At 44.2% G+C, this 22,925-nt stretch overlaps 2 protein-coding genes across 3 annotated transcripts; both read right to left on the reverse strand.

The window, feature by feature from the left end:
• Positions 1–216: 216 nt before the first annotated feature.
• Positions 217–3,065, reverse strand: LOC307075003 (E3 ubiquitin/ISG15 ligase TRIM25-like). Of its 2 annotated transcripts, XM_079735472.1 has the most exons (3): positions 2,408–3,065; positions 1,235–2,305; positions 217–342 (listed from the first exon to the last, which is right to left on the reverse strand). In XM_079735472.1, the coding sequence occupies exons 2-3, from the start codon at positions 2,301–2,303 to the stop codon at positions 284–286; spliced, it is 1,128 nt and encodes a 375-aa protein (XP_079591598.1). In that variant the 5' UTR covers positions 2,304–2,305; positions 2,408–3,065; the 3' UTR covers positions 217–283. The 2 variants fall into 2 exon arrangements, with proteins under 2 accessions (XP_079591598.1, XP_079591599.1); XM_079735473.1 differs by lacking the exon at positions 2,408–3,065 and having other exon boundaries at positions 1,235–2,398.
• A 3,186-nt stretch (positions 3,066–6,251) lies between these two features.
• On the reverse strand, positions 6,252–8,960 carry LOC307074995 (E3 ubiquitin-protein ligase TRIM39-like). Its single transcript, XM_079735457.1, has 2 exons — positions 8,858–8,960; positions 6,252–8,753 (listed from the first exon to the last, which is right to left on the reverse strand). Exon 2 carries the CDS (start codon positions 8,749–8,751, stop codon positions 7,126–7,128), a length of 1,626 nt encoding a protein of 541 aa, XP_079591583.1. The 5' UTR covers positions 8,752–8,753; positions 8,858–8,960; the 3' UTR covers positions 6,252–7,125.
• Positions 8,961–22,925: the final 13,965 nt, after the last annotated feature.

Here is a 22,925-nt window from a genome sequence, read left to right on the forward strand (position 1 = left end):
CACAGGCGCGCACGCACGCACGCACACACACAAACACGCACGCACGCATGCACACACACACACACACACATATTTAATGTGTGTGTGTGATATATTGAGCGTTAACTCAATATTTAATATTGAGTTAACGCTGGTAATTAAATAAGTCTAATCTCTAACCTCATAAAACATTTGCCTCATGTGACCCAGGGTAGGGCAGACGAACCACACCATCAAGTTCACTATTCAGAGACAACACAAAACAAACCTCAAATCTGCCGTGGCAGTTAACAATGTCACATTATCACTGCTTACCTTGGCTGAAGCTATAGGGCCTACGATGATCAGGGGGCCTATCATGAGCTGCAGTAAAAAAAATAAAAAATAAAAATAAACATATATATATATGCTTTTTTTTTCTTTTTACTGTCCCATGATAGGCCCCCCAATCGGCGTAGGCCCAAGACAATGGGATTTTTTGTTTGGGGCTTACAAAGATCAGAGGCCTATCATGAGCCAAGAAAAAGAGGGCCACTAGTGGTAGCTCGGCCCAGTGGCCACTTGACACCACAGCCGTCTCCCCCCCGCCCGTCAGGATTCCCCCCCCCCGTCGACAACGGCAAAATGTCGGGAAATAATTTACACATCTTCATTGTAGGATCCCCTCTCAGGGGGCCTACAAAACCTCTCCGTAGTTCATCAAATTAATTAATTAATAATTTAAATATCATGGAAGTGAAGTATGTTACAGTGGCCAAGACACGGCGAATGAACTGCATATGCGAAACTTGAAAATTTCAAAAAACACAAGCGCAATATTGGTAAATCCACAACGAAATTGAAACCTCCACAACTCAATCGTAAAAGCAACACACACACAGATGCCACAACACAAATGCAAAAGCTATAACACAAGTTAGTAATAATTCTTAATAGTCTGAACATGCAGCACAATCTTAACACTGCAAGTTCAGCTCAGATGAAGAGGCATATTATGTGCACCAATTTAAGTGTGTAAGCATTTTATTTCTGTGCATTACAGCATACAGTACAGAGAATGGATTATTCTTTGCTAAATAAAGAAATGAAAGAAGTTGAAATTGAAATTCGTTCTGGGGTCAATTTTTTCGGAACGATATCAATAATGCACATAAAATAATGCACAAATATCAGAATATACTATTTTATGAACTATTTGGGAATTTCAATCAGTAGGATTTGAATGAACAGACGTCCCCTAGTCCCCTAAACTTACCCTTCAACAGAGGTGATTTCAGGTCAGGCACCTTCTTCATCTCCATGTTCAGTGTCTCCTCCAGCTGATCCAGGGATCTCCTCAAGATCCCTACGTATGACAGAGGACGGACCTCCACCGTCGTCCAGTCCCTGGTGGGTGGAGTATCCTTCAGGGATCTGAAGGTCTGGAGGAAGTGGAGGTGGTCTTTAGTGTGTAAGAGCTGCTTCACCTCTGAGCTTCTATTGGTCAGATCTTCTATTTCCTGCTCCAGCTCTTTGATGAGGCCTTCAGCTTGTTTCTCTGTGGATTTCAGTCTCTCTTTAACCATTTGGTTGAGATCATCCTGGCACTTTTCAATGCAGCGCATCAGAGCAGTGAAGACCTGCACACCATCAGCTATCTCTCTGTCTGCGTCTGCTTTGCTTCGTTTAACTGTGTCTTTAATCTCCTGGATATTTGTTTGTCTCTCCTGGATCATCTGCTGAACTTCAGCCTTCATCTTCCCCAGCTGGGCCGTCTTCACTTCATATTCCTCCTTCAGAGGTACAACAGGATGGGACTTGTGGTCTGTCTCTGTGCAGAACTGACACACACATACCTGTTCAGTCTGGCAGAAGAGTTCCAGAAGTCGTTCGTGTTTCTTACACATCCTGTCTTCCAGACGGTCCATAGGTTCGACCAGCCGATGCCTCTTCAGGCGAGCGACTCTCTGATGTGGCTCCAGGTGGGTTTGGCAGTAAGAGATAAGACACACTAGGCAGGACTTCACGGCCTTCAGCTGGGTCCCAGTACAGAAGTCACAGGGAACTTCTCCTGGTTCAACACAAGGCTGCTCTTTCACTCGTACGGACGTTCCAAACCGATCAACCATCTCTGAAAAGAGGGTATTGACCTGTAGATCAGGTCTTGTTTGGAAAAGCTTGTTGCAAACAGGACATTTGTATTTGACTTGTTCATCCCAGAACTTTGTAATACAGGTTCTGCAGAAGTTGTGTCCACACGGCGTGGAAACTGGACTGCTGAACACATCCAGACAGATAGAACATGAAACGTTCTCCTCGGACCAGGCAGCGTTGGCACAGGCCATTCCTAGACGACAAAGTTTATGTATTGAGCAATCCTATTATTTTTGTTATTCCATAACAGCAAAAGTGGTTTTAACTTATCTCGAAGTTGTGCTGCTTAACTCACCTTGTTGTTGTTTCTGTCTGTCAGACTATTTAATGCGTGTTATTTATCTCCTGAAATAGAACTGCTTACTCATCGGGGTGCTTTAGGTTTCGTTTCCTCAACATGACGTCCTCTCCCCTCCTCCCCTAGCACCTGGCTCCGCCCCCACGGTACGTGAGTGCACTACATTTATTCACCGTGCCGGCCTCTTCAAATGCGTTGATATGTGTTCTCTTCTTTCTGGAGTTAATCGAGAGCCGGTGCAGAACGAGAGACATTGTGGTGATTTAATGGTTGTTTGCAACTGTAACAGGGATCATCGGTGTAGATATATTCGGGTTTCCGGGGCTTCCCCCAATACTTTTCATCCAACCCCGATCCGATTTTCGATGCAAACAGACAAAGAACTGTTTATTGGCTCTACGCTGCTGTAGGATCTCTCCCCGACGTGCACGCGCACAGTGCACACACGAGCAGTAGAGCTGAGAGCACTAGACAGCGATACAGTCTGGTCAGTGGGGATCTCCTTTTGCGTTTGGAAAGTTTGCCCCGTTTGAAGTACTAGTGCATCCCCTGCTGGTTAAAGTATTTCTTACACGCACACAGGCGCGCACGCACGCACGCACACACACAAACACGCACGCACGCATGCACACACACACACACACACACACATACACACACAGGGCATTCGTTCTGACACGTATTCATTCAAATAAGTGCAAAAAGTGTGACATATTTTGTTACATTGCTAATGTTTTGAAAAACATCTCAAGTTGGACTGGTGATGTTTTCTGTGACACTCTTCATTTCTGTCTGACAAAATATATCCTGCTTCCACAGAGGCTACGTTTACATGATGATGGTCTGAACAGAAGACGCAAAAGAGGTGTCGCGTCTTCACTTTTTATTCCACGCTTAGACCCCGTTTACACGAGGACGCTTGCGGGTAAAAACGAAGAAATATTTTATCGGAAGTGCTTTTAGTTTAGACGGTGATGGCGTTTTTGGGGCTTAAAACCGCAAAAAATTGAAACCACCCTCCAGAGTGGAAAACTTGAATACGCTCCGCCGTAGCGTTTCCGTCTACACTGCCAAGATGCAAAACTCTGCTCAGATCTGCTCACGTCGTGTACGCGTTTACGTCACATACAGCGCCAGTACAGGGAAATAAACAAACATGTTGGATTATTTCCAAGCGTCGGACCGTCAAGCTGCTCTGGCAGCTCTAATAAACTTACAGGAGTCTTTCCACGAAATGTACAGGATATGTACAGATAGTAACACTGAACATAGAAGGATCTGTAATTCTGTTTTGGTTTTCGCAGCACAGATAAGAGAAGAAGGAAGATTCTACACATGCGCTCAGACATGGCGGTGTTGTGTGATGGTGTATCACAGCACCACCTAGACGCCTGACATGCATACCCAATCGAAATTCACACACTTTTGAGTCACCGTATGCACGCAGATTTCCACCCGAAAACGCTCGTCTAAACGCAGAATAAAAAGTGAAGACGCGACGCCACTTTTGCGTCTTCTGTTCAGACCGTCATCATGTAAACGTAGCCTTAGACAAGCATTTTCGGGAGGAAATCTGAGTGCATACGGTGACGCAAAAATGTGTGGAATTAGACTGGGTATGCATGCCAGGCGGCTAGGTGGTGCTGTGATACACTATCACGCAACACCGCCACCTCTGAGCGCATGCGTAGAATCTTCCTTCTTCTCTTATCCGCGCTGCGAAAACCAAACAGATCCTTCTCTGTTCAGTAGCACTATCTGTACATCCTGTACATTTCGTAAGTTTATTAGAGCTGCCAGAGCAGCTTGAAGGTCCGACCATGGAAATAATCCAACATGTTTGTTTATTTCCCTGTACTGGAGTAAACGTGTACGCGGCGTAAACGCGTACGCGACGTGAGCAGATCTGAGCAGAGTTTTGCTTCTTGGCAGTGTAGACGGAAACGCTACGGCGGAGCATATTCAAGTCTTCCACTCGGGAGGGTGGTTTCAGATTTTTGCGTTCTTAAGCCCTAAAAACGCTGTCACCGTCTAAACGAAAGGCATTTCCAATAAAAAAAAAAGTTGTCGTTTTTACCCGCAAGCGTCCTGAGAGTGACAGCGAGAGGGAGAGGGAGAGAGAGAGAGAGAGAGAGAGAGATTCAGAAAGACGGAGGTTGAGAGTGAGAGAAGAGTGCTCTCACTCTTCTCTCATTCTCAACCTCCATCGTGAGGAAGAGATAAACAAAAAGACACAGAAAGATGACCAGAGAGTGATACAGACAGACTCATGGAGAGAAAGACCAGTGTGACATAGAGAGAGACAAGGAAAGACAAAAGAGAGAGTATGGGACACACACAATCAGTGTTGGGAAAGTTCACTTTCTACGTGAACTAGTTCAAAGTTCAGTTCACAAATTTTAAAATGAACAAGTTCAGTTAAACGTTCGTAATTCAAAATTTTGAACTAAGTTCACAGTTTCAAAAAATGAACTACTTCATAGTTCTTTTTTTTTAGAGTGGTTGAATCAAGTATCACAGCGAAATACAGTTTCTATCGTGTTTTATTGCACATTTAGCGCATTTTGTAGGAATACTCATTGCTTGTTGGCCGGAAACGGAAAGGGGCGGTGTTCACGTTTGGTTGTAGTCTTTTCGCTCGGTTCTAGCCCTACTGATGAGACGGAGAACCGAGCGAAAAGACTACACCCAAACATGAACAGCCCCCCTTTCCGTTTCCGGCCAACAAGCAATGATTCTATGAGGTATTCTAGTCCGCTGAGCTATGAGCCAGAGAGCTAACGTTATGGATTGTACATATTTATAATTCGAAATTCGTCTCAGCCTTTATACCACAGATAGTCTAGGGTCTATAGCATATAACCTCGTTGTCTGATTACAGTTTAATTCATTTTCCACAATTGAACAGCTCTCGTTTTGAAGAATAATCACCGCGCAATGGGAATCGCGCCGGTCTATACTTTCAAAATAAGGTATACATATTTATAATTTGAAATTCGTCCCAGCCTTTATACGACAGATACTATAGGGTCCATAGCATATAACCGCGTTTTCTGATCACAGTTTAATGTAACAGTAAGCTGGCAACACCGCAACTGCAAATTAATTACACAGAGATTACCATGGTAACCGGTCAAACAACACCGGTTGCTAAACAAATAACCCCCATATTGAACGAAGTTAAACCAAGTGAGCGTGCCTGTCACAGACACCAGAATGAACGAGTTCACAGTAACGTTCATCAGGCAGTAATACAGTACGTTCAGTTCACGTTCGCCCAAAATATGAACGAGTTCATGAACTATCGTTCAATGAACGCGTACAGGCACAACACTGCACACAATATACAGTCTGAGAGCGAGTGAGAGAGAGAGAGAGAGAAAGAGAGAGAGATAGAGAGAGAGAGACACACACACACACACACACACATGGGCAGGCAATCTTTCCACTATCTGTGATAAAAAAACAAGCTGAGGAGGTCCCTGCCAGGCTCAGTGGACACAGTCTGGCCATAGAGCAAGGCCGTCACAGGCAGACCTGGCTACTCAGAGAAGTCAGGCTGGGTCCATTCTGTCACCAGGAGAGGGAGACAGGAGACCACTTCCTACTGCAATGTATGAGACACAAGGAACTAAGAGGTCAATACTTTATTAAATCATACACGTCCAGAATTCATTCAACATCCCTGCTGTCAGAAACTGCCGTGTGGGGAGAAGGACAGAGGCGTAGCACTGCCTGCTAGATCCATGGACGCTACAAGAGATTCAGTTCTCTCAGGGAGGGGGTGAGAGAGAGAGGAGAGTCAAGAGAATGTATCTGTTCCACAGAAACTGACCCCATTTTACTTTTTGGCACATTTTTATTGAAATAGAAAGTGAATGTACAAAAAATTGATTATGTTATCATTCATAATATTCTATTTGCCCCAAAGATTTAAAATTGTTGCTATTGTTGCATAAAAACAATCTGTCAATCAGGCATTGATCAATAAAGTATATGTTATCTAATCATGGGTTATATTTAAAAAAGAAGTAAGGGTTATTAGTGTCGTTGCTACTGAAAGCACATCTACTGATCTTCATGAGTTTTCTTTATTCCGTTGGTCTGTTTTTTGTGCAGTTAACTGCTCCTGCATACTTTCAACTACAGAAACCATTCAACTATCAAAATGTCCAGCACTTTAACGACTTGATCTCTCGGCGTTTTTCAACTCTTTCAACTTTTTAAACTATTTCAACTCTTTCAACTCTTTTAAACTAACTATGGCTCTGCCGTCTGCCTTCTCTGACACTTCAACTACTTCAGACATCGTAACTTGGTCAATTTTCAACATTAACCTTGTTCAAACCATTTAACAAATCAACACACTTGTATCTTCAATAATCTGAAAAACGAATTTCCATTACTTTTATACCTTTTTCAGAATCACAGTTTAAGTTCCATATCGGCTTCGTTTTCAGTTGGTCTCATTGTTTTACACTGAGGTTAGAGCGCGGACGATGTTCAGGCTGTGTTGCCGGATTGGGCGGTTTACCATCTGTGGCCTTTTAGCAAGCACACTCTCGCAGTTTGTGAGGACGAAACGCATTCTAGTTAAATGACAGCAGTACAACATTAAAGCACTTCTCTCAGATCTCACATGGTAGAAATTCTAATTCAGGAAACAACATTATTTGTTTTGGTTTTTTTTTATTTTTTATCATCAAACAAAGGTCCTAGTCTGTTTGATTGACAGGTGAGATGATCAGGGGGGCAGAGTTATTACTTTCATAATCATGGCGGCCTGGGCAGAGGATTGGATATAGAGGCTCAGTAAAGGTGCAGCCAGTAGCAGAGTAGAGATGATCCCTGGCTTCCACATCATAGAAGGAGACCAGACCCTCATCAAAATCAACAAACACCCCCACCTTCTGGACCTCAGCTCTCAGAGGGAGACGGACAACAGGATTATCAATGAATACCAACCCATCCTTGTAGTAGAAAAGAGTCCAGTAACCATTCCCAGGGGTCACTATGACCTCTACCTTTCTGTTGATGGACTCTCTGGCCACTCCTAAATACCATTGAGTCTTGTCTTTAACCTGGACCTCAAAGTAAAATCTACCTGTGGAGATGCTCTGCCTCGTAAGCACATGTATCTTCTTTGTAAATCTCTTAGAGTTGTCTGGGAGTTTCTTCCTTACACCTCCATTATGTACTTGTTTCCCATCTTCAGACAAGATGAGATGGCGATCAGCTGTATCAGGATCCAGAGTCAAATCTACTTCATACTGCTGGACCATCTTCAGTTCAGCATCACACAGCTTCTCCATCTCCATGTTCAGTGTCTCCTCCAGCTGATCCAGCGATCTCCTCAAGGTCCCTACGTATGACGGAGGACGGACCTCCACCGTCGTCCAGTCCCTGGTGGGTGGAGGATTCTTCAGGGATCTGAACGCCTGGAGGAAGTGGAGCTGGTCTTTAGTGTGTGAAAGCTGCTTCACCTCTGAGCTTCTATTTCTCAGATCTTCTATTTCCTGCTCCAGCTCTTTGATGAGGCCTTCAGCTTGTTTCTCTGTGGATTTCAGTCTTTCTTTAACCATTTGGTTGAGATCATCCTGGCACTTTTCAATGCAGCGCATCAGAGCGGTGAGGACCTGCACACCATCATTTATCTCTCTGTCTGCGTCTGCTTTGCTGCATTTAACTGTGTCTTTAATCTCCTGAATATTTTTTTGTCTCTCCTGGATCATCTGCTGAACTTCAGCCTCTATCTTCCCCAGCTGGGCCCTCTTCACTTCATATTCCTCCTTTAGAGGTATAACAGGATGGGACTTGTGGTCTGCCTCTCGGCAGAACTGACACACAAACACCTGTTCAGTCTGGCAGAAGAGCTCCAGGAGTTGTTTGTGTTTCTTACACATCCTTTCTTCCAGACGGTCCATAGGCTTGACCAGCCGATGTTTCTTCAGGACTGTGACTCTCTGATGTGGCTCGAGGTGGGTTTGGCAGAAAGACATGAAACACTCTAGGCAGGACTTCACGGCCTTCAGCTGGGTCCCAGTACAGACGTCACAGGGAACTTCTCCTGGTTTAACACAAAGCTGCTCTTTTACTCGTATGGATGTTTGAAACTGAGCGGCCAGCTCTGATAAGAGGGTATTGATCCATAAATCAGGTCTTTTTTTGAAAAGCGTTCTGCAAACAGGACATTTGTACTGGAGTTGTTCATCCCAGAACTTTGTAATACAGGTTCTGCAGAAGTTGTGTCCACATGTTGTGGAAACTGGGCTGCTGAACAAATCCAGACAGATGGGACATGAAAAGTTCTCTTCAGACCCCGAAGAGATAGCAGAGGCCATTCCTAGACACAGACGACGGGGTTTATGTATTGAGCAATTATATATTTCTAATTCCATAATGGAAGAGAGATTTAAATTTATCTGAAAGTTGGGCTGTTTTACTCACCTTGTTTTGTTTCTTTCTGCCAGACAATCTGTTCAGAAATGCGTCTTATTTTCCTCCGGAACGAAAGAGCTGCTTACATTTTGAGTGGTTTTGGTATCTGCGAAGCTTAGGTTTCGTTTCCTTAGAAAGACTTGCTCTTCTCTGATTCTCAACATCTGGCTCCTCCCCCACGGACACAGTTCACTTTCGTTTCAACTTCCACAATGATGGCCCTATTTTAACGGTCTGAAACGCAAGTAAGAAACGCAAAACGGAAGTTGCTTTGTGGGCGGACCTCTGGCGCTGTTGCTATTGGGGCGTGCCTCGGGCTGTTGCTATTGGGTCTATTTAATGATATGTGGCAATACATTAACAAACATCGTTTCTTACCAGTATTGTATACTGTACATTATCGTTATCAACTTGTGTTCATAATATGCATGTGTCCCCCCGTTAATATACATTGCCGTGGACTGTATTGTGGCGACCACGGGTGTGGGCGCCATGTTCCGGAGCCGCAGGGATTCTGGGAATTGGGGTTGTCAGTTGACAAAAGGGGTTTTGTTAATTTATTCTGTTAGGTTAAGTGGGGTTAACGGGTTGTGGGTCTTTATTGGTTGTGTGTTAATTGTGTGTTGTTCCATTGTTGTGTGATCGGGTCCATTAGTGAGAGTGTTGTGTGTGTGTGTTGGTCAGGTGTCCCGTGTTTCTGTAATGTTCGTGGTTGTTAATAAAGGCAGTCCGTAGTCGTGCGGTGTATGGGGCACGGAACTGCATAATTGTTCAACCTGGGCTCCCGTCTCGTCCTTCCCGTGCTGCTCGCCACAGTATTATGCGTTACGTGTTTAGTATGCATGTGTTTCAACAGACACGCGCGGCAAGCATCATTCATCCATTCTTTTAAACACTCACTCGCGGTTAAACTATGTTTCCTCACGATCAAATACTCAACAATCCTAATGGACTTGTACACGATGTCTGTGTCAAGAAAATATGTGTTTGTTGTACGGTGTTTGCAGGTGCATTGATTTAAAAGTAGCCTACAACTTATTACCGCTTTATAAGCTGTTCTTTCCCAAATAATTTAACAAACGTTATCATTTACCCTAAAACGAGATTTTTTGGGGGTATACTTTGCTCGAGTTTATTATTGTTATTATTAGTATTTTAACGCATGGCATAGCCTACTGCAGTGTTCATTCATGCAGCCCCAATGAAAAAAAAAATGACCTGCACACCATGAGCTATCTCTCTGTCTGCGTCTGCTCTGCTGCATTTTACTGTGTCTTTAATCTCCTGAATATTTTTTTGTCTCTCCTGAATCATCTGCTGAACTTCAGCCTCTATCTTCCCCAGCTGGGCCGTCTTCACTTTATATTCCTCCTTTAGAGGTACAACAGGATTGGACTTGTGGTCTGTGTCTGTGCAGAACTGACACACAAAGCTCCATTATTTGTTTGTGTTTCTTACACAGCCTGTCTTCCAGACGGTCTATAGGCTCAACCAGCCGATGTTTCTTCAGGACTTTGACTCTCTGACGTGGCTCCAGGTGGGTTTGGCAGTAAGAGATAAGACACACTAGGCAGGACTTCACTGCCTTCAGCTGGGTCCCAGTACAGACGGCACAGGAAACTTCTCCTGGTTCACAACAAGGCTGCTCTTTTTCTCGTACGGTTGTTCCAAACCGATCAACCGTCTCCGGTAAGAGGGTATTGACCCGCAAATCAGCTCTTGTGTTAAAAGGTAGTTGCAAACAGGACATTTGTACTTGACTTGTTCATCCCAGTACGTAATACAGGTTCTGCAGAAGTTGTGTCCACATGCTGTGGATACTGGATTCCTGAACACATCCAGACAAATGGAAAATGAAGTTATCTTCAGGCCAATAAAGTGATTTGCCATACTGTAACAGGGATTCATCGGCGTTGATGTACCCGGGCTTCGGGGGATTCCCCGAAAAAGTGTGTGTGTGTGTGTGTGGGGGGGGGGGGGAGAGAGATATTCGTTGGGACACTTATTCAACAATCCTTGTTGTATGACACAATTTATTTTATTTATTCCACTAACCAAACACTTAAATTCAGTAGAATGCCTGAAAGAAAACTCTAGGATAAGATAATCCAATATATTGGTATCACTGTTTGAGGAATGAAAAACCAATGTTCAGCTTTGAGTCTGCTTCGCGGCCTTTGAGACAGTTTTGGTTAAAATTCACTCATAATATAATTCAATTTTTCACCTAGAGATCTCTCTCTCTCTCTCTTTCTCTCTCTCTCCTTCTCTCTCACACACACACATACACACACACACACACACACACACACACACACACACACACACACACACACACACACACACACACACATTCCCTGTTAACTGTTTTAACTGATTAAACTAAAAGTTCAGACGATTTCAAGGGCCCAGCACTGACAGGGGCCCCTCAGAGCACACTATTGTTATTATTATCATAAGAAGGTTAATGTTAATCAACTGAAAATTATATTAGAAACTAGTGTGGCTGTTTGTTGTAAAAGGTCTGTTGGAAATGATACATGGCCTGTTGTTCCATGTTGCCATCTAGGAGAACTCCCAGAGTGTGTGTGGAGATGTCTGGATTAACCTGTACACACTCGTTAGCCTCAACCGGCCCCAGAGTCCAATCAGACTCGTCCAGGTGAGGCTGCTTAAACCAGCCATCCTCCACACACGCTCCCACAATAAACCAACAAGATTAATTATATAATACATGTAATAATATGCAGTGCATATGAACAGTTCTGGGCTACTCGTTATCTAAATTTGCATTTCAACGGCCATGTTGAAGATGGCTTTAGTTCGTTCTTTTAAATCCTAACAGGCAAATGCAGTCGGTGCAATAAACAAGTGGACTTAGGTCTCTACCAATGGGGTTAGTGCACTGGAAGGCTGGGTGGGAGAGCTAGGGAGAAATAAAGCCATAGGATGGGAGAAGGAGAGAAAAAGCAAGCGAGACAGTAAGGCAGAAAGGATTGAGTGGGAAGAGAATGCAGTGTTTATCCGGTGCTAGGGAGCACAGAGGCAGAGAGAGTCGAGACAGACAGAGAACAAGAGAGAGGGCTCATGCAAGGTCTCAGTTCATCAAGGACAATGATTGGATATGATCAATTTAAACCATTTGGGATCTGCATCAATCCTGTAATACATGGGTTTTTTATTAAATGGTGATATGGCTACATGGCACTCAATGAAAATACCATCATGACACAATCTGGAAAGCATTCCATTGCAATCCATCATGTGAATTCAAGTTTGATTTTTTCTTCTTTATAGCTGATCTATAAAGCAGATTTTCCAAGTTAGCAACAATCAAAATATAATCCCTCGGTTGTTTCATTTCAGAAATCTATATTTCATACAAAACCTTAAATATTGAAATATGTATTCTAAATATCAATCAGTTAAGAAATATCTTTTTTTGAAACAGTTGAGACATTCAATAACTTATCAAAGAAAACGAAGTCGTTCTCTTTATTACAAGAATTTAAGACAGAAATAAAACATGATGAATGTTTTATCGAGTATTTTGATAGCATCTTCTCACAATCTCCACATTTCGAATCAAAGGACTAATGCAATGTCAACTACATCTGCTCATAATGATGTCCATTGATTATATTCTGAAGTAAATGTATTACTTCTACCTACGGTTTTACACATTCAAGCTATTACAGCACTAATTCCATGGATATACATCTTCTGTGAGTTTGTAAACAAAATGCAGAACTGGCTAGCTACCACAGACAAGCTCTGTGCTAAAGCATTCAGAATCTTCACTATGTAGGACTTCTTTGGAATCAGTGGTTGCATTCTCCAGTGAGACCAACCTAGTTTTTACAAGTTGGTTTCACTCTTGTTGTACTATGGAAGCACACCTTTTCCCCTCCTGCCGGACCTGCGAACAATAGATGCAAGAAGGTTGATAAAAATTGTGTAAAAGACATAGGGCTCATTTCACTCCTTATTCACACTTCTAGGTTGAGCTTAGTACTTTGATTTTCCCAATTTTCCAAAAAAGAAAGCTTCAACCTTTTACTGTTTCAAACTTCGAATTATGTCAGACATTCAAAGAAGTTAACTGAATAAGATGTTATTTGAGAGTCCCTTGTACATGTAATGTATGTCACACAAGTTGGTACATGCCTGCAGATTTGAAGAAGGTTTAGCGATTTGGCACGATCAGGCCCTGGTTATGGGTCTATACACTGGACACAGACTTGTGAAACAGATGAAGTTGAGATGTTCCCCACAAAAGCGTTGCCTCCATGTGGAACGTTCCGTGCTGGAAATGCCCCCACAGGGGCTGGACTCCAGTGAGGCCTCGTCCCATTGGGTGACGTCTATTGGGTCACCGGAAATCCAAAACCAAGAGCTTCCTTGAATAGACCTACAGACATGGAAAGAGTTTAAAGTGTTACCTGGGTGGAACAGCTGAGACAAATATTGAACTTTGCTTATTTTCATGGTAATTAATACAAGACTAAGTGATTGGATGGACAGACAGAGGATCATAAGGACAGACTTTTATGCTTAAAAGACACTTTAGGCTCAGTTATGGTTCCACTTCGACGCAACTTAACGACCAGTCAGATGCTTTGACGCAGTCGTGAACCTGTTTTGGTTCCGCGTCGGGTTTTAGTGAGGGGACCAATCACAGCCCTTGCTGCTGCGTCACCTCGATGCTAGGTTACACTTTTTGGGAGGCGCACGTCAGGCGCTTGCGGTGGACGCCCCTCGCGTTGCGTCAACGTGAAACCATAACTGAGCCTTAAGGCCTGGCCAGTACCTGCGCAGGCCCACCCAGGGATGGCTGGTTAGTGGGAAGGGGGCGCGAGCCACCAGATCATCAACTATCTTCTGCTCCACTGGGCCCCTGAGAATCAGCAGGTCCCAGTGATAGTCTCTGCAGTAGAACAGAGCGTCTGACCAGCACAGCCGCTTGACGTTCATCCCCACCCCCAGAGTGCTGATGGATGGTGGAGGGGGGGCCAACTCTAGGGAACAAAAAGACAGCGTTGGGGTGAGGGATTTGCACTCTTAGCCCTGTAAGTGTACACTAAGGTAACTTTGAGCAAGACACCTAATCCCTCCCTAATATTTTACTAAAGATCCCAAATAATGCTTTTTTGGGGTTAATAATTGTATTTGGGGTACTACTAGAATAGGGTTACATGCATGTATGTTAGAAATACCTCATACTATTCTCACACTGTTTCATTTCTGCAAAATCGGTTTCAGCGCCTCTCTCAATGGGCAAGAATACTCCCACTGGCTCGGATTAGATTTTCTGGTTTAGCAGACGTAAAATGTGCATTCAGTACATCCATCAAATAACAGTCTAAAGCAAAGGGAAAAGTCGAAAGAGCAGGATATTACCCCTTTAAGGCATTTGGTAGACACTAATGTTAAAAAGCGTCATTAGCGACACTAAATTAATCACTTATCAGTGAGGAATGTTAAGAAACACTTTATTTGCGGCAAAACTAAATCCTTAGACAGTTGACCACACATTAACTTTTCTCCAAACAAAAAAGGACGGTCACAGTCAAATCTCAGCACACTTGAACTCCACTGATGAAGGGCTATGAGGTTTCTTCGACCATACATGTGAAAACAGACAGACACTTCTGCTTCATCTGCCGTGGCTACTTATTAGCAGCCAGCATGGCTCCCGATTGGCTATCGTCTTTCCCACACGACAACCCATACACACTCAACTTTCTAACTCTGTTTCAAAACAAACATAATATTGTTACGATATACTATGTATGTTATATATGTATGTTACAAATTTCTAATGCAATAAAAATCATGTTTAGCATCAACACAAGTTGATGATGTAAGCAACAGGCTACATTTTAATTTGCCAGAGCGTCTCCCAATGACAGTCGCCGTACAGTCGCTTTGCATATTATTAAACCGGGTTGAGTTCGCACTGCGCACGGGTATGGCCGGAAACCGTGTTACCCTAACCTACAGGTGCACTTATACACCCGTCCCCACACCAATGATGCCCTGGATTGATAGAATGGGTTCCTACCTCTGTACACTTTGACCTCACACAACGCCAATATTGCAGTTTTGAAGGGCTTGTAGAAGTTGACATACATTCCTTCCATTCCCCAGCAATGGACAGTCTGAGTCAAGCTGTCGGGGACATCGTGGACGATGGCACACCTGATGGAGAGAGAGCAAGAGGGAAGGTACAGTCGCCCGGTGAAGGTAGGCATCAGAAACCAGAAACCAAACTCGTTCATTAATATATTTTTTACGTGGTTATATGTCTTGTATGATCTTCAACGTAGAAACCAACCCCACTTTATCACTGCAACTAAAATAAGACTGCCGTTTAGAGAGAAACGGTTTTGTATGACAGTATGCTAGTTGACAAGGATCACAAAGTGTTTCCAGGGGATTCAAGCGTAGTCGAAAGTTGCATAGTGACTCACCTCGGGTTGTCGTTGCCGTTGTTCACCAGTGAATTGCCAATGTGTATTTCCAAGGCGTTGAGCCTCTCCCTAGCTTCGTTCCGATTAGTGATCTCGATCACCGACACCCTGTACACACCGTCCAGCTGGAGCCTCCACCACGGATTGTCCGTCTGAGGGGTTTGACTGCAGCTGTGCCCCCAAACAGGGCTGCAGCTCCCATCAATGGCTCGTCCAGCGCTCTCGCCCAAATAGGTGGAAGACTGAACGGCCGCGCCTCTCAGCGGCACGTCAATGCTGGATGCAGCTTGTGAGCGAGTGAAACCACAGAGCAGAGTTCAGTCAAGTTGCGTTTCACTGTTCAAAAACGCATGGAAATACTTGTATGTTTGGATAAATTGCTTCAGCCCCACATGTAAATACCTGAACATCCAGGTGACTCCCGCAGGTGGATGAGAACACCTGGTGCATGAGAAAATACATGATTGTTACATCAGGGATAAAACCAGGACAGGGTGTTCTGTGATTGGAAGATAATCTACGATTAGATATGAGTTACTTTCATAATGTTATAATGATAAAGTAAATGAATCCAAATAAAAAAATTCAATAATAATCTTCCAGATTTGAGAATAAAGCTTTTGCGTTTTCAAGGAAATATGTTATAGTTGTTTTTTACTGTGTTATTAATGTTCAATTTGTACATTTTGGAAAATCTTTTTTCCAGAGGCAGTGCTGCAATATGTTTTTATATATATATATATCTATGTATAATTATATAATAATTTTTACAAGGGTGATTGTAGTAGACATATTGCGGTGGGGCTGAAACATTAGTGGATCCATAGGGGAAACACTGACATTCATTTGGAACTAGAAATTGGTATTCAGCAACGCTGTGGAATACTAATAAACAGAGGTGGGACCAAGTCATTGTTTTGCAAGTCACAAGTTAGTCTCAAGTCTTTGCCTTCAAGTCCCGAGTCAAGTCCCGAGTCAAGACAGGCAAGTCCCGAGTCAAGTCCCAAGTCAAGACCGACAAGTCTCAAGTCGAGTCCCAAGTCCTATCGTTTGAGTTTCGAGTCCTTTCGAGTCCTTTTAACAACAGAGAAATAATATTTAAACAGATCATGTATGCCTTTAAGATTTGTATATATTTATTAAACCTTTTTTTGCAAGAACATTGTTCAAACACTCATTTGACTCAACCATGTCACCACTTTATAAAAAATATCCTCACACTCAAAATTAAATAAAATAAAAACAAAATTCAATAAAATTAAATTAAATAATCTACATGAAATACATTCATGCCTCTATCAGTTCAGGTTGCTCCCTTGATAAACAATTGGCATGCATCCATAGGTGTGTGACTGGTGTGTGTGTGTGTGAGAGTGTGTGTGTGTGTGTGAGAGAGAGAGAGAGACTGTGTGTGTGTGTGAGAGAGTGTGTGAGAGTGTGTGTGTGTGTGTGAGAGAAAGAGAGAGAGATAGATTGTGTGTGTGTGTGTGAGTGTGAGTGTGTGAGAGTGAGTGTGTGTTGAGAGTGTGTGAGAGAGAGTGAGAGAGTGTGTGTGTGTGTATGTGTGTGTGTGTTGTGTGTGTGTGAGAGTGAGAGAGAGAGTGTGTGTGTGTGTGAGAGAGTGAGTGAGAGAGAGCGAGATAGATTGTGTGTGTGTGTGTGAGAGAGAGTGAGAGTGTGTGGGTGAGAGAGAGAGAGAGAGAAAGTGAGTGTGTGTGTGTGTGTGTGTGAGAGTGAGTGTGTGTGAGAGAGTGAGTGAGTGTGTATGTGAGAGAGAGTGTGTGTGTGTGTGTGTGTGTGTGTGAGAGAGAGAGAGAAAGAGAGATAGATTGTGTGTGTGTGTGAGAGAGTGAGTGTGTGTGTGAGAGGGAGAGAGAGTGTGTGTGTGTGTGTGTGTGTGTGAGAGAGTGTGTGTGTGTGAGAGAGAGTGAGTGAGAGAGAGAACGAGAGATAGATTGGGTGTGTGAGTGAGTGTGTGTGTGTGAGAGAGAGAGAGTGAGAGTGTGTGTGTGTGAGAGTGAGTGAGTGAGTGAGTGAGTGAGTGAGTGAGTGAGTGAGTGAGTGAGTGAGTGAGTGAGTGAGTGAGTGAGTGAGTGAGTGAGTGAGTGAGTGAGTGAGTGAGTGAGTGAGTGAGTGAGTGAGTGAGTGAGTGTGTGTGTGTGTGTGTGTGTGTGTGTGTGAGAGAGAGAGAGATTGGAAGGGGACTGGATTGGAAGTGTCATGAACATAACAATGAACAGAGATGTGCTTTTCTATGCCAGGGCCCTATGCTGCATTGCATTTGCAAAAGATCAAATTGGCCAAAAGTCTGTCAGTCATTTGTGCACGATGGGGGCGTAGAATGATGCCACCATGGCTGAAAACTCGCTCCACTGGAGCACTAGAGGCAGGCACTGCTAACACTCTGATGGCCACTCGGAAGAGTGAAGGAAGAGTCTTCATGTTCAGTGCCCAGAACAAAAGGGCGTTCTGTCCATCGGCTATGGTCCATGTCTAGGTAGTGACTTAGCTGTAGTGCTGGAGAGGTCCCAACATCCTTCTTCTGCCTCTTATGGTATGCAGCAAACAGCCCTTCTCCTTCTCCAAGGTCCTCTTCCTCTTCATCAACAAGAAGCACAGGTTGATCAGTCTCTGCAGCATCTTGCAGGATCAATTATGGAAAAACATTTAACAGCAGCAGCAGAAACAAAATAGCCCTTATTACCATTGGTGTTGGTGATACAGTGTTGGACTGAAAAATTCAATTATTGATGTTGTCAATTAGACCAGACTATGAGGAAAAAAGTTGCATTGAAGTCAATAGTATTTACCTTTAACTCGTTGTGCCACCTCTGCCTTGATGTCACGATTGACCAGCACATGAGGCTCCACCCACAGCAGAGAAAAGGCTGGATCCAAGGCGGCTGCATTCAGGTAGACTGGGTCTGAAAAGGGGGCAGTGATCCCATCTTGAGTCCTGGCCATTTTCACGTTAATGAATATCCCAAGAAATCTTTTGTTCAGGGATGCCTGGAGAATTCTGACCAGGCCGCTCAGGAAACGAACTTGAGGCTTCAGCTTCTCAAGGTGGTGATTGAGGGACAAGACGGATGGAACAACTGCACTGATTGTGACGACCTTATCACCCTGTGTCAGATCAGTTGCTTCTCCAAACGGCTTCAAAATGTCCACCAACTCCTTCAACAGATTCCACTCTCGTGGCGTGAATGACAACTCCTTATGCCCAGCCTTTTCTAGAACAGCACAGAGCCTTAGATGATCACAGTGGAGAACTGCCTTTACTTGCCTCAGTGTTGAGTTCCATCTAGTGTTTACTGCAGCAGGGATGCCTTTCTGTTCCCCAAATTCACTATCAAACACATCTTTGAATGTTGTGCTTGTGTGGAGCAGTGAGCTAAGTTTTGATAACTTGGAAAGAGAAGGACATGCCACTTTTGTTTCTTTCAAACCGTCTCCCACCACCAGCTGAAGCGTATGCGCAAAACACTGCAGGCGCTGTTTCTTTGCCATAGCAGCATCTACCGTTTGCTGTTCTTCCAGGGTTAAGTCACACCAGAGATCAGGGTCATCAAGATGATCTCCGTCATCATCCTCTTGTTCACTGGGGAAGCACACAGTGAATGCCTTTCGCATGTTAGCAGCATTGTCACTAATAATGTAGTCCAATTTATCTTTGATGCTGTATTCATCGCATATTGCCTCAAATTGGTCACAGATTCGTTCAGCTGTGTGTGAGCCTTTGAAGCGATTGCAGGCCAAGAGATTAGTCTTTAGCTGTATCCTCTCTGTCTCTCTCTCTATCCAGTGGACAGTGATACAAAGGAATCCCCTCATCTTTCGGTCAGACCAAATGTCCACAGTGACTGAAACATGCTCAGTGTTGCTCAATTGAGTTTTTAATCTTGAACGTCTCTCCGCAGCGATGCTCTCTGTTTTTGATGTCAACGTTCTGTGACACACTGGGCTGTACTTACTGTCAACTACTGTCAGAAAGTGCCGAAAACTCTTGTTTTCCACAATAGACAGGGGAAGGTTGCAATCAATAATCAAGTCGGACAGTATTGCATTAGTGATAGCTTTCTGCTGTGGATGACTCATGCTGTAATGCCCTACACGAATGTCCAAGAATTGTGAGATTGAAGGCTGTTGTGGTTCATCTATGATGCTTTTATTCATCTGGTATTCTTCAAATCTGTAACAGGTAAGCATATCAAACAGATGTCAGAAAATGCTAACATTGTGTTAACATTATTTTTTGTGGTTAATATTAATTGTATTGTATACTGTAAGAGTGTGTATGTTTTAACATTACATTGATAAAATAAATTTCATTTTCAGTGTACCTTTTTCTTATTAATATTTTTACTGCTGTACCTTGCCATCAAACAGCCCTTTCCAACAGGAAACTGAAGTATGCTTGTCAATTCACTCTCTCCGACATACCAGATTCCATTGGCAAAAACAGCAATTTTACCTGCATCATACAGAAATTGTTGGTCTACTGCTGGCTCAATGATTAAGTCTAATTGTGCAGTTCTATGTCTTCGGTGATAATTCAGCTTAGTCGTGAATTACCTAAATTACATTAACAACCTTAAGGAGGCAGCAGTAGACTAGCAGCTAGCAACTCCAATGTGCTGCAAAGTAAAATTGCCATTTATATCAATGGAATCTGGTGTGCTGGAGAGAGTGAGATACTTAGTTTTCCTATCGGAAAAAATCGTCTGGCAGCAAGCTAAAATGGTACACATATTCGTAATATAGGCTAAAGTACATTAAACTGACCTTGATTTGATTAGGCTTGCCTAAGTTTTGCTGCTGGCAGCAGTCTACTGTGTATGATCCACTGACTAGCTAAACTATCCAGTCTCAAGCTTTTGGTTAATTTATAATCACCCCCGTGATTCAGATACGGGCATTCATAAAGCGGTCCTAGTTAAATCAACCCTAAACGTTCGTTTTCAAAGATGTGCAACTCACCGAGTGGTTAGTGGTGTTTGCTGATGTTCCAAAACGAGTGTCTTAGCGAAATACAGTTTCTGTCGTGTTTAATTTTGCCATTTTGTATTCCAAATATCAAGCGGAAGTTAAGGAATGTTTAGCTTGGGTTGATTTAAGGATAATTTTATGAATGCTGACCATTCTGACGCAGGGGGTGATTCCAAATTAGCCAAAAGCTCGAGACTGGACCATTTATCAACCTTTTGATGTCAAAAATTCTTTCATCCAAGACAACCCATAAAGGGAGCTTAACGTGCAAAATAGTGAACTTATACATACATGAACCCACAGGAGATACAGTTTACCATGTTTTTAAGTCAAGGTGGTGTTAACAGTGAGTTTACAGTCTCATTGATATGTAGCTAGCTAGCAATTCAGTTACTCAGCCAACAAGCTAGTGTTCAAAACTTACCGTTCTTTGTGTAACTTCAAATGTCGGACGAAGTTCGAAGTTGTCGCGTCTCCGTCTGTGATCTTGCTCCCGCATGTTTTACAAACTGCAATTCTTTTTTTGTTTATCACCTTATAGTTTTTGTACCCAAACGAAACTTAGGGTTAAGAAATTAACCAAGGTTTTCTGATATATTCGCTCGGTATCTCACTATGGGACACGCCCCTCGCGCTTGTCCCCCAGAAGCAATTTTACATTACGCCAGTCGTGACTGGCCAACAGATGTGACGTCTGCCTGCAGGGGAGGGACTCCCTCCTTCTACATAAGTCCCGTCGTCACGTCATCTCTTCAGTCTATAGGCAAAAACACCTCTTCCTCGCTCCGGGCAAGGAGGGTGGTCTGGTGAGATACCTCACTCATATATCAGAAAACCTTGGTTAATTTCTTAACCCTAAGTTTTCTTTCAATATTCGCTCGGTATCTCACTATGGGATATAGTAACTCCCGTATTGCCAAAGAAGTACCAGTGCAAACCCATCAAACAGGCATGTTCACTGATCCAACGCTCAAGACTGTGTGAGACAGATTAGGCGCAGTAACATCCAACCTGTAGAATCTAGCGAAAGTGTGAGGCGTCGCCCAGCTGGCAGCCGCACATATCTCTTCCACTGAGACCCCCTGAAACAGTGCCCAGGATGCGGACATGCCGCGAGTCGAATGTGCGCGCAGGCCGATAGGGGGTTCCAAACCCACGCTATTATAAGCCATGGCTATAGCCTCTACGATCCAGTGTGATAAACGCTGCTTTGAGAGAGGCTTCCCCAGGTGTGACGTAGCACATGATACAAACAGCTGCTCCGATTTCCTGAATCCAGCCGTCCTATCAACATAGACGCGTAAAGCCCGCACCGGGCAGAGCGCATTCAGCCGCTCCTGCTCCTGGGAGGAGAAAGGAGGAGAATGGAAAGCCAACAGCTCAATAGGGCGGTATGACACCGCCGAGTCAAAGACCTTGGGAACAAACGCAGGATTCGGCTTTAATAGAACCTTTGAGTTCCCCCTCAAAAACTGCATACATGTCGGACTAACCGACAGCGCATGGATTTCACTCGTGCGCTTAGCCGAGGCCAACGCGAGCAACAAAGCCGTTTTAAATGAGAGCGTCTTAAGCTCTACCTGTTGTAAGGGCTCAAACGGTGGGCGTGACAGTGCATCAAGCACCGTAGATAAATCCCACGGAGCAGCCAAGCTCCGCGGCACCTTTCATAAACCGGCAAACGATCGGGTGCTGACCTGCCGTTCTGTCCCCAAAACCTATGTGACAAGCCGATATTGCGGCTAAGTACACTTTGACCGTGGAGAAAGCCCTGCCTTTATCCAGCAAGTCCTGTAGAAATGTCAGAATAACAGGCACGGGACTCTGGAAAGCTATTTCCCCAGCTTTCGCGCACCACTCCTCGAACGCACGCCATTTTCCGTCATATGCGTAACGCGTAGAGGAAGCCCTGGCGCCCTGGATAGTCGTAATGACATTCCAAGGGAGTCCATCCGTCGTTAGGTTCATCCTTTCACGGGCCAGGCCCACAGAGCCATGCGTTCCGGATGAGGATGGATTATTTCCCCATGCGCTTGCGTCAGGAGATCCCTGCGTAAAGGCAGAGGCCAAGGCTGGCTGCACAGCAACTGGACTATTTCCGCCAACCAATATTTTCCCGGCCAATGGGGGGCTATAAGGATCAGCGCATGACCCTTCTATCGCACTCTGGCGAGAGTAGGAATGATCAGTTCTAATGGGGGAAAAGCGTACAGGAGGACGCGTGGCCACTCGTATGCCAAAGCATCCAGCCCCATCGGGGCGCTCCGACCGGTCAGGGAATAGAACAGAGGGCACTGAGTGTTCTCCTCTGATGCAAAGAGATCGACCTCTGCTCGACCGTATCTCTCCCATATCTGGTTCACGACCACGTTGTGGAGTTTCCAGTCCTTGTAGCGAGGGTCGCCCCTGGACATCAAATCTGCTCCCCAGTTCCGCGCGCCCGGTACGTGCGTTGCTCTCAGCGACGACAGGTGGGCGTGGCCCCACATGGTCAGTCTGTGTGCCAACGTGTGCATTTGAGGGGAGCGTAGCCCCCCCTGACGGTTTATATACGCCACCACCGTGGTGTTGTCCGTCCTGACTAGAACATGTTGCCCTCTCAGAAAGGGAAGAAA

This window comes from Pollachius pollachius (assembly GCF_949987615.1).
Source record: "Pollachius pollachius genome assembly, chromosome: 4".
Classification (NCBI taxonomy): Eukaryota; Metazoa; Chordata; class Actinopteri; order Gadiformes; family Gadidae; genus Pollachius; species Pollachius pollachius.